We start from the raw sequence: 12,592 nt of genomic DNA on the forward strand, positions 1-12,592 counted from the left end.
GAAATGATACTAGTTGCTGCGCCTTGAAAGAGAACAGAAAACGTTGGGCCCTTGAGTCTGACGTTGACAATGCATTGACACTTGGTTGACACTTGACATTGTTGACAATAGAGTGACGTTTATAAAAACACTGTGCTGAAATAATTTATTTTTATTATAAAATACAATCGTGTATATAATGAAATGCTGTGCTACCCAAATTCCATGTTAGGCCCTGGTCTCCTATTTTATGCTGTACGCGGCGTCTGGCGTCAGCGTCAACGTTTTTGAACAAAAAAGACGCTGACGTCGACGTCTAAAACAGACCACAACAGTACATCTCTATAGTAAGCATCGTGACGCAGACGCTGTAAGCTGCCGATGGCGTTTATAGGAGACCCGGGCCTTAGGTATTTAAAGTGCAAATATTTCTAGACATGTCTGACGCCAGCAAACCTTCTCTTCGTATCGACTGGTTCGATGGCACCCTTATCGAAGAAACCAGGTCAAATACTGGCCGAAATGCATCAGAATTCGCTGATGAAGAACAACCAGCCACGCAAACGACGGCCGAAGTCCCACAGTTCCAGAAAAAACCTATAGGCTATAAGAAGTTACTAGATATCTCTATGCTCAAACCGCCGGCACTAACCTTAGAAATATCACATAAAAACAGCTTCTGGTACCTCATGGATAGTGAATTAAAAGGAGACTTTATAGTGCTAATAGTAAAAATTCTCGCCAATGTGTATAAATCGCTCGAACCTGGTGAAAAGTCTATGATTATTACTGTATTGAAATCAAAGTTTTTAAAATCAAACTTTTTGAATACCTTGAAGGAGTATCTAAGTGGGTTACCGGCTGTACGCGTGGTAGAAAAAAGAATTAATTCCCAGCTGTGGGATGACGCAGAATCTTTTTACTTCAATGTCCTAGCTATTTGTGCAGGAATTTATAATTTTAGTGGTAAAAATAGGGAATATTTGAGTGAAGCTCAATCCTTGTTGGAGGTTTTAGAAATTAGTGCATTAGGAGTTAAGGAAGAGCATACCGAGAGGTTTAGAGATGAGCTATTTATTGAAATAGAGGATTTAAAAACTAAGCTATTAAATAGTTTAAAGAAGGTAAAAAATATTTCGTTGTTTAATCACAATTAGTCTAAACATTCCGCCTATCTTTTACTTCTGTTATTAAAAAAAAAATAAGTACTTTTTATCACAATTTTATAGCAAATTTATTTAATAAAACTTTTTTACTTGTAAGTTTGTATTCTGTGTGACACATCTTTTGTCATAATTGTTTTATATTCCACTTCAGAAATCAGTAAATTTTTTTGCTAGCCTATTATGGCGTCCCACTGCTGGGCAGTTATAGAAATTTAAATCACTAAATTACTTATTTTCCAGGAGTCTTCGGAACCAACAAGATCGCAAGCCAACCAAAGTAAAGACTTCAACCACTTCAAAAACCTCAACATCTTCCCAACTAAAGCGGACTTGCTTGGAAACACTGCACTTAACATTCAGCCAAACATAATAAATGGGGCGTACCCTAGCGTGGAACATTATTTAGATGTGCAGTTCAAGCTGCTTCGGGAAGATTGCTTCGGACCGTTGAGAGAGGGGATAAGTAAGAATATTTCTATTACCTGCTTATTCCTGAAGATTGTGGTCACGTTCAGGTATAGCAATAAGAGAATTAACAATTACTTTGTCATTTTTAACGATATAAGGTTCTTTTAAGCTCCTTTGCCTTTTTTTAACTATTGTGTTTGTACAGAAGGTTGATAGAGGGGCATTCCACGAGACTGTCGCTTGCATAACGCTTTTGCCTTGTATGGCAGCTACCTCAATAAAATACGTGAATCTCGAGAATATAATAATAGAGAACTAGAGAGCAGTACCGAAATAAACTTTGGTCCCAAAATGTAATCTAGAAATGTATAAAAATAGCCCACACTACAACTGTATAGTCATTACTAATAAAATTCCAAATTCCATTAAACAAGAACCTCGATATGCAGTATTTAAAAACAAGCTAAAAAAATTATTAACTGAAAAATGCTATTACTCTGTCAAGGATTTTATTAATGATGACATTTTATTATAAACCTAATTTAATTATAAAATTGTATTTATAATTTGACTTTAAATTATTAGAATTAATTTATTTTTATTGTACGAAATTATATTTGTTTTAACTTAATTGACTTGAATTTAATTAAATTGATTTTATTAGTTTTAATTAGCATTTGTAATTTAATTCAATTAATTTTATTTTGTTTTATTGTTTTCATTTAAATTATTTGTTTTGATTAAATCGATTTGTTTTAACCTAATTTAATTAGTTTTAAGTATGTATATGTATTAGTTTTAAGTACCTATGTTGTGTGCCCTAGTAGGGCGTCATGGACTGACTTTATTTAATTATTTACACCTGTTTGCGTTTATGTACATGACTATACAATGAATAAATGAAATGAAATGATATGAATATACTGCCAATTTGTTAGCCAAGTCATGCATGAAATATTACCTGACCCAATATTGCTTACTCAGCATTTCCAGAAGTATTAGAAGAATTGCGTTATGTAAGCGACAGTCTCGTGGAATGCCCCTAGAGAGGAATTTGTGAAGCTCTTCATTTCTGACTGTGTCTGAGCGATTTATGTATAGAAATATGAGAGTTTTGCCCAGTGATGGTCTTCCCATCAACAAAGTTTATATGCCGGTCTTTCCCGCATTCACCTTAACAATACTTTTCACCAACTTTCCTTTCGGAATCAATTGACATAGGCACAATAATGTGTTAGTTAAGATTGTTGATCAACCCTAACCCTTGTTGACCAGGGTGGAGGGGAGTAGTCTGTAGGCGGCTTGGAGAAAATCTCTGGCGTAGCCAAGTCAGGCATGCTGCCAGATACCGGGCTGGCAGTATCCAATGAGGATTATCTCCACCTTTGACAAAAAAAAACAAACATTCATAGTATAGTTCGTTTTTTTTAGCATTAAAAAAAAGGTAAACAATCTTGATGTGTCTTTTAGTCGAAAAACACATTTTTAAAAATAATTCACGGCAAATATGTAACAATTATGAATCTAATACGATAATTTATATTCTTCTGCTTTCATAAGTAATAGTTACTGATTTTTTTAAAGCGTTTTTCAATTAAAAGACTTGTCAAGATCGCTTACCTTCTTGCAAGTTCTTTCTAATGCTAAAAAAAACGAACTATAAATATGTAGGTATAATAATGTTTTTATGTTTCAATTACAGGTAAATATATGGAAAATCCAAATAAAAGAAGACATGAAAATATCAGGTAAAATTTGATTATTCCAACATTGTACACTAAGCGCCACTTGCACCATCCCACTAACCCGGGGTAAACCGGTTAAACTGTTAACTCAGTGTCATATTGTACTATAAGTTATAAGTTTTAAGAGAGAAAACTGGAGTAAAAGATGTAACACAGGCAATAAAAAAGAGTAAATGGGCCTGGGCTGGCCATATATGTCGCACTACAGATAACCGGTGGACCAAACATGTCACAGAATGGTTACCAATAGACACACCGAGAAAACAGAAAAAACCGAATACTAGATGGAGAGATGAGCTACGAAATTTCGATAGATTCTGGTGGAGAACAGCACAGAATAGGAAGGAATGGGAGAAACTGGGGGAGGCCTTTTCCGCACACGCGGCATGCAAAGGAATAAAATAAATTGAAAAACTATAAAAGTTAAAAAAAAAGTAATAATGTAATAAATAAGAAAGTGTAGAAATAACAAAAACGCATGAAATAAAGGCTATTACTATTACTACATATTGTACTAGTACCTAACCATGGTAACTCCAGGTTACAGTTGACCCCGGGTTAATGGAATGGTGCAAGAGGCCTTAACTTTAATAAATAGAAGTTACACGTATAATAGCTGTTACATTTAACCATTCAGTAAGTTTTTATACACTCATTTCAGAGTATATCCCAAAGTGAGAATCATCCGCACATACATAAGCAACAACAAAGTCGGTCACCTAGTGGACATCGCTTGGACGGACCGCATCAACCACGGCCTGTTTGACAGCAAGAAATATGTGTACAGCAAGCGACTTATGTTTGGCTCTCTTTTGCTCTTCACTAGTGATAACTTTGAGACAATATTGTGCGCGACTGTACTGGATTCAGGATTAAATTTGCTGAGCGATGGATGTGTAAGTATTTTTAATATTTAGGTAACATGAAATTACTATGTGGGTTAATTTGTAGTTGTAACAATTTTAACATTTAAAAGTTTTTTTCTCTCTGAATATACACCCATAAACAATGCCATAATTGGTTTTTACTCTATCGATTTCACCATGAAAAAATTTATATTGATTTATCTCTAGAAACAGTGGCGTAACGTGAACTAATCTAGCCGTGGGCGAAAAAACATCTGTGAGGCCCTTTTCTTTCACTGTGCCCGAAGGGGCCTCGCTTAAGGCCCCTCCTTGCGCCCCCACTTCGCCCACGCCTAGCTACGCCACTGTCTAGAAAAATATGGTTTATTTCGTGATCAAATTTATACTTATTATGGGGTTACATTAATACTCCCTTTATTTCGACAGATTTTAAGAAAATAAAACCCTTATAAGTAAAAAACGAAATTTAAAAAATGCGTGCGTTTTGTTATTTACCGCCTACCAAGTTTCTACCATTTTTTTTTTCAGATCGCGGTATCGTTTCACAACCCCGTATCAAAGACAATATTCGAGCAACAGTTCTTAATGGTGGAGAGTGAAGTGTTCTTCGAGCCCTACCATAGAGTTCTGAAAGTCATGCAAGAGTCTATGGATGATTTGCCGATGAAAAAATACATTGTCGATGTGCAGGTAAGTTTGGTTTCGTTTGTTTATACCCTATATCTATTATGTATTTAATGGGAAATATTAGAAAAAAAATCATTTTTTTATTTAGGTTAGTTAACTTTAGACAATACCATATAAGTCCTAAAAGCTTAGTTATTATTATTATTATTATTTCGTTTTAGACAGGCAGCTGATGCTGGTGCGTCTAAATCATAGTTCACTTAGCACGATTTCACTGTTTAGATAGTTTATCGAGTCTATTTTTAAATTGATTCACACTTGTAGAGTTCACAACTTCTGAGGGTAGTTTGTTTTTTTTTTATTACACAACTGCCCATAAAAAAGAGTATATTGTTTCGTTTGGAACCTTACCTTATTTAACACAAGTTAAAAATAAATTAGTTAATTAACAATGGAAAGTATAATTCCTCTGTAACCCTATTTTTTATCATTACATTACCTGCAATCAAATTAAGAATGCCTAACCAAAGTTTATTTTCTAGACTCAAACTCAACCGCCAGCCTACCTCACCCCAGAAACGATATACACCATACCCGACTGCAAAGAAGACACCTACATCCCAGTCTTGGACACCGACCAGTGGCCGACACCCTTCGACCTCGACCAATCACAACTAGAAGCTTATAAACTGGCTTTAACTAGAGAATTCGCTGTCATACAAGGCCCCCCAGGCACTGGTAAAACTTTCATAGGGGTCAAAATCGCTTCAACAATTTTAAAGAATTTATCCTTAGAAGGTACACCAATGTTGATTATCTGCTATACGAATCACGCCCTAGATCAATTCCTTGAAGGAATTTTAAAAGTTACTGATAATATTGTGAGGTTGGGCAGTCAAAGTAAGAATAAAACTATGGAGCAATACACTTTGAATAGTATGAGAACGAAAATCAAATGCAAATATAGCTATCTCTATTCCAATAAAAGGAAAGAACTAGAAAAGATTTTCAATGAAATGACAGAAGTGCAAACTGAGATAGAGAAATGCGAGAAAGAGATAATTTCTTATAAAAGTATAAAACCTTATCTAAAAATTGATGGTAAATCGTTAGAATTGAAAAGTTCAAATGAAGATTCAGTACTTACTTGGTTGTTAAGTCATTTAGATGACAAATTTGAAGATGTAGAAGAAGTTGAAGATTGGGAAAAGTTTGATGATTTGGACATCAGTACTGATAAGTTAGATACTTGTTTCTCTGAACAAATGGCTTTAAAAGATATGGAGAGTATGAGAAGTAGCATGAAGTATGTGAAAGATGTTACTGAGGATCCGGATGAGGCTAAGAAAATGGAGGAGAAATTTTTAGATAAAATTGATAGGGTTAGGAGAAGATTGGATTGTTTTAAGGTAAGAACTATTTCTACAAAACCAGCTTTATTAACAAAAATGATTGAACTAGATTTAAGATATGTATTATTCATCTACAATAATATATCCACTAAGATTATCTGAACAACCTAGCTACAATGCCAATCGTTTACGCTCTGTTTTGTAGTCTTTAAATTTTCTTCAAGTGGTTTTAGTTTCATCATGTTTTCATTTACTAACCAACTCTAAAGTTATTTTATTTATCTTATTTCAGAAAAACATGTTGCGACGAAATGAAAATAGATCACTGATACCAAATGTCACCGACCTTCACAGTTTGGAGCCAGAATTACGTTGGCAAATATATCACATGGCAGTGGGCAACATAAAGAATGAACTGATGGCGAAAATGAACGCGTTGATGGTAAATAGTTGACCGATAAGTTTAACCTAACTTTTGTGATAAGGTTAACCTTTTGAACGCCAAACGGCGCATCCATTTGCCGTGTGACTGACGCTACGGGGGTAAAATTTAGTTTTGTGAATAAATAATACCTACCAACCTAAAAGTGGGGTGTTTTTCAGAAGATTTTCATCAAAAAACGATCGACGTCAAATACCGTCTTTGGCGTCGTTGTCACGATTTTGCGTTGACGTCAATTGCCGTCTGTGGCGTTCAAAAGGTTAATACTGTACTAGGTATATTTCGTCCAAAGTTGCATAGTTAGGGCCACCTTATACAACAAGTATCTAACTTCTTTTTTTAATACCACGTCGGTGGCAAACATGCATACGGCCCGCCTGATGGTAAGCAGTCAGCGTAACCTATGGACGCCAGCAAATCCAGAGTTACATGCGCGTTGCCGACCCTTTGAAAACCTGTACAACTGTTTTTTAAGAATATGTAATATAAATATGTAACTTTCTTATTTCCCAACTATCTTAGGACCAGCATACGACTGTAAGCGAAGAATTGGAGGAGGTAGCAACGCTCATCGATGGTGAAGTGATGTCCACAGCGCGGGTAGTAGGGGTCACCACTACCGCCGCCGCTAGACGACACGATCTGCTCAAACGGCTTATGTCGCCCATAGGTTTGTACCTAAGCTGTAAGCGACGAATTCGAAGAGGTAGCAACGCTCATCGATGGTGAAGTGATGTCCACAGCGCGGGTAGTAGGGGTCACCACTACCGCCGCCGCTAGACGACACGATCTGCTCAAACGGCTTATGTCGCCCATAGGTATGTACCTAAGCCGTAAGCGAAGAATAAGAAGAGGTAGCAACGCTCATCGATGGTGAAGTGATGTCCACAGCGCGGGTAGTAGGGGTCACCACTACCGCCGCCGCTAGACGACACGATCTGCTCATACGGCTTATGTCGCCCATAGGTATGTATCTAAGCTGTAAGCGATGAATGGGAAGATGTAGCAACACTCATAGACGGTGAAGTGATGTCCACAGCGCGGGTAGTAGGGGTCACCGCTGCCGCTAGACGACACGATCTGCTCAAACGGCTTATGTCGCCCATAGGTATGTATCTAAGCTGCTGTAAGTGAAGAATGGGAAGAGGTAGCAACACTCATAGGCGGTGAAGTGATGTCCACACCGCGGGTAGTAGGGGTCACCACTACCGCTGCCGCTAGACGACACGATCTGCTCAAACGACTCATGTCACCTATAGGTTAGCAATAAAATCGTTGTTGGCTGTGATGCGGTGTTGCCAAATATTAAATTTTGTATTTCTTCGTACTTTTAAATCAAAGGATTTTAGCATTACGTATTTTCTTTACCACTTTTTGGACCCAATTATCGGGTCGTCTCAAAAACAAAACATTTTTTTTCGTAAACTGTTAATTTTATATGTTTTTTTCCCTTTTCAGTGATAGTAGAAGAGGCAGCGGAAGTACTGGAGGCTCACATAGTGGCTTCGCTGACGAATCGCTGCCAGCATTTGATACTTATAGGTATGTTAAAATAATGCATAGAAACGCCTAAATTAATTATATAGTGAAATAGAGTGATATTATTAATTTTATAACAAATTTCGAACCTTTAGTGCGGCAACCGAACCGTCGATAAAACTATTATGTACAACACCTTATTTCTTAAAAACACGGGTGAAAATTGTACCTATAGTAGATTAGGTTAGTATTATAGCTACGGAGCTATTAAATAACATACGCAGTTTAACATTTATAAAGTTTATTATAGGTTAAACACAGTCCACAGAAGATAGTCAGTACAGTACGGAAGAAAGAAAGTAGCACAGTACACTGTAGAAGAAGAAATACAGAAAAGAACATAAATCGTATTTAAAATGCAAGCGAGAGCGATCGACCTGCGCGCAGCCTTCCGGCGTCGGATAGCGGATACGACTGAGCTGGATAGGAAAACCGAGCGCGCACGAATGCGCCCGAATGCGCCCGAAGATAATACCGTTACTTTTAACTATATCGCTCGGCCGCGGGAACGCGGCGCGCAGGCAACTAATATTAACAATAATATTTAAAACATAATATAATGTGTTGCTACATCAGCCCCTTCGGAGACCTTTAGGTCGATTACAGATAGCTAGGAAAACGTACAACACGTCCTGAGCGAGTTCTGCGTTCAGCCTTTGCTGGTTGAGGCGCTGTTGCGATCTGCTTATCAGAAACTGGACTAAGGTCGGGTTCGCCAAGCATGTACGCGGGCTTGAGCCGATCGATGGAGACATTATTTGGCGTACCTTTAATAAGGATCTTGAAAAACTTGTCTCCCCGTTCAACCACCTTATAAGGCCCAGTATACGTAGGTTGCAGGGGCTTCCGCACGGCATCGTTGCGCAGGAACACATGCGTTGGTGTAGCCAGGTCTTTATGCACAAACACTTTATGCGTACCATGGCGAGCCACTGGCGAAGGCTGTAACTTGCGCATTATAAGCTGCAAGCGAGTGAGGAAGTCCGTGTAGTCAGCTGGCGCATCTTGACCCGAGGATTCAAAGAAATCCCCTGGCAAGCGCAGTTGCTGACCGTACACGTATTCCGCGGTGGAAGCGGACAAGTCGTCTTTCCATGCTGTCCTGATTCCTAAAAGAACCAGAGGCAGGACTTCAACCCAATCTTCGCTCGCATGGCATTTAATGGCAGCCTTCATCTGCCTGTGAAAACGCTCCACCATGCCGTTTGATGCCGGGTGGTAGGCAGTCGTCTGTATGTGCTCAGCTCCGATGGACTTCGCCAAGCGCCGGAAAGTCTCGGAAATAAACTGCCTCCCCCTATCTGTTGTTATGCGCATGGGGCACCCGAATCGCGACACCCACCCGGAGAAAAATGCTTGAGTGACGGTTTCTGCTTTAATGTCAGAAATTGGCATCACTTCAGGCCACCTTGTAAAGCGATCCAATGCCGTCAGGCAGTACTGGAAACCCTGTGAAAACGGCAGCGGACCGACCAGATCAACGTGTACGTGTGCAAAACGCTCTGTGTCTGTCGCAAATGACATTACAGGCGAGTGCACATGCCTTGACACTTTACATCGCTGGCAGTGTTGACAAGCTTTAGACCAATTGCGACAGTCTCTATTTACCCCAGGCCAGACATATCGCTGAGTTACAAGCTTTGTCGTAGCCTTAGCGCTGGGATGACTAAGTCCATGTACCGAGTCGAAAGCTTGTCGACGAATCTCGGGAGTCAGGTACGGACGAGCTGTTGGTCCAGATGTGTCACAATAAACTGCAGCATCACCGGCAGTACCAGGAACAACCAACCTTTTGAACTGCAATGACGATCCGGTCTTTAGTAACTGCTGGAACTCAGCATCACGTTCCTGAGCCGAAGCTAACGCGTTGTAGTCAATGGCCTTGCCGCTGATTGCATCGATAGGACGAGAGAGTGCGTCGGCGACCACGTTTTCCTCACCCGCTATGTGGCGGATGTCGGTGGAAAACTGCGCAAGGAAATCCAAGTACCGAAACTGGCGAGGCGAGCATTTGTCCAAGGGTTTAGCAAAGGCATACACGATGGGTTTGTGGTCGGTGTAAATTCTGAACGGCTTGAGCTCCAGCATATGCCGAAAGTACTTGACCGACTCGTAAATTGCGAGTAACTCGCGGTCGTACGGGCTGTACTTGCGCTGGGCTGGGTTCAGCTTACGTGAGAAAAAACCCAGTGGTTCCCACGTGTTACCTACCAACTGCTGTATCACGCCACCGATCGCTGTATCCGAGGCATCACTGACCAGAGCCAAATCAGCACTCGGACGTGGATGGACAAGAAGTGTAGCCTCACCTAGACTCGCCTTGCAAGCTTCGAAAGCTGCGTTGAGGTCTGCATTCCACTCGATCTTAGCAGAGCTCTTGCAATGATGACCAACTAACAAACCGTTTAGCGGTGCTTGTTTCTGGGCTGCGTGTGGCAGGAAACGCCGATAAAAATTCAGCATGCCCAAGAAACGACGGAGTGCCTTGATGTTGGTGGGGCGAGGGAAGTCCATGACGGCCTTCACCTTCTCAGGCAAGGGTGACGTACCTGAGCTGGAGATGCGATGGCCAAGGAATCCTCAGCCTCACCGAATACGCACTTCGCGGTGTTAATCAGGACACCATGCTCACGCAGTCGCTCGAACACTTGTCTAAGGTGCTTCTCATGCTCGGTCGCGCAAGTAGATGCTACCAGAATGTCGTCTAAATACGGGAAGCAGAATTCCAGGTCACCGAGGATTTCGTCAATGAATCTCTGGAACGTCTGCGCGGCATTGCGCAACCCGAACCCCATAAAGCTAAACTCGAACAACCCAAACGGCGTCGTGATGGCTGTTTTAGCAATGTCATCCTTAAACAATGGAATCTGGTTGTAGGCACGAACCAGGTCCAACGTGCTAAAAATCTGACAGCCGTGTAGGTTGTGCGAGAAGTCGGCAAGATGCCTAACAGGATACCTATCTGGTATGGTGCGGGCGTTCAACGCGCGATAGTCGCCGCAAGGTCGCCAGCCGTTGTTCTTCTTGGGAACCATGTGAAGGGGCGACGACCAGGGGCTATCGGAGCGACGTGCTATACCTGTACGCACCATATCGTCGAACTCCTGCTTGGCTATTTTGAGCCGCTCTGCATCCAACCGTCTAGGACGACAGTACACCGGCGGGCCAGGGGTGGTACGGATGTAGTGAACCGTATTGTGCTTCACGACACGCTCCGTCGGGTCACCCGCAGGCCTTGTGATTTCAGGAAACTGCTGCAGTAATCCGTGATACGCCGTTGTACCTGCAATCGACTTAATGCTGCTCACAGAGCAAGAAGAGGCTGAATAAGCACGAGCGGTAAGCATAGTACAATAATCTATAAGCTGTTTATGCCTTACATCTATTAACAGATTATAGAAAGCTAAAAAATCTACGCCAATGATAGGCTTTGTTACTTCGGCTAAGATAAAACGCCAATGAAAAGCGCGGCGTAAGCCAAAATCAAGCGTAAGACTAATTGAGCCATAAGTAGGTATAGGAGTACCATTAGCAGCAAACAATAGATATTTATCTTTAGTGCGGCTCTGAGGATTTACAGAAGTAAAAGGAAAAACACATACATCGGAACCACTATCTACCAAAAATGTCAGTTTAGTGTTCTTGTCGGTGACAAAAAGACGACCTGAGGAAACTTGGCAATCACTCGTCGTCATTAGTGACCGCCGCTGGCATTTCCCTCGGTCCAGCTGCACGGCGCGCGACACTTGGTTGCACGGGGGCCGAATCTGTCGTGGTACCAGCATCGTCCGCTGCTCCCCGCACGACTCCTTGAGCGAGAGCTGTGACGTCCCCGGGAGCGCGAGCGCGTTGTAGCTCGCCCACGGGAATTTCCAGTCGCTAAGGCAGCTACTTGCCGCACAAGGTCATCTATACGGCGGTTGAGACGCTCTTCCATTGAGCTAGGTACAGATGACGGCACGAGAACAGGAACAGCTGACCCAGAAGCTTCCGCAACGTGAGGTGTGTGTACCACAATATCGTTCACCCGATCGGCCAACGCAGCAACCTTGTCCAAAGTGGCATCCGACATCGTAGCAATAACGGTCTGCACATGCGGCGGTAAACGTTTAGCCCATATGCTGCGCAGAAAGTCGTCCGATAAGTCGGTACCGGCCAGGTCGCGAAGATGTCGCAAAAACTGCGAGGGCTTACGATTACCCAGCTCGGCTTGAGACACCAACTCCTCCACTCGCTTGTCCTTGGACACGGACAATCGGTAAACTAGCTCAGTTTTTAGTTTGTCGTATTTTTCCGTCGCCGGCGGCTTTGTAATTATGTCCTTAACCTCCGCTGCATATTTATGCTCGAGATTGCTCACGACATGGTAAAACTTGGTCGAGTCGGCCACAATATTCGCCAAACTAAACTGGCCCTCCAACTGGGCAAACCATAAAGCCGGTTCCTCGGGCCAAAATGGCGGAACTTT

At 41.4% G+C, this 12,592-nt stretch overlaps 1 protein-coding gene across 1 annotated transcript in view; it reads left to right on the forward strand.

Annotated features, from left to right (window-relative positions):
- The first annotated feature begins 391 nt into the window (after positions 1–391).
- Positions 392–12,592, forward strand: part of LOC134670417 (NFX1-type zinc finger-containing protein 1-like) — a 28,504-nt gene continuing 16,303 nt past the window's right edge. Inside the window, exons 1-9 of the mRNA XM_063528265.1 lie at positions 392–1,103; positions 1,386–1,608; positions 3,256–3,301; positions 3,960–4,194; positions 4,693–4,854; positions 5,334–6,200; positions 6,436–6,585; positions 7,108–7,255; positions 8,044–8,127. Of these exons, the coding sequence (XP_063384335.1) occupies positions 417–1,103; positions 1,386–1,608; positions 3,256–3,301; positions 3,960–4,194; positions 4,693–4,854; positions 5,334–6,200; positions 6,436–6,585; positions 7,108–7,255; positions 8,044–8,127 (2,602 nt within the window). The 5' untranslated portion in view covers positions 392–416. The remainder of the gene's footprint in view (positions 1,104–1,385; positions 1,609–3,255; positions 3,302–3,959; positions 4,195–4,692; positions 4,855–5,333; positions 6,201–6,435; positions 6,586–7,107; positions 7,256–8,043; positions 8,128–12,592) is intronic.

The sequence above is a fragment of the Cydia fagiglandana genome, chromosome 13 (genome assembly GCF_963556715.1).
Source record: "Cydia fagiglandana chromosome 13, ilCydFagi1.1, whole genome shotgun sequence".
NCBI lineage: Eukaryota > Metazoa > Arthropoda > Insecta > Lepidoptera > Tortricidae > Cydia > Cydia fagiglandana.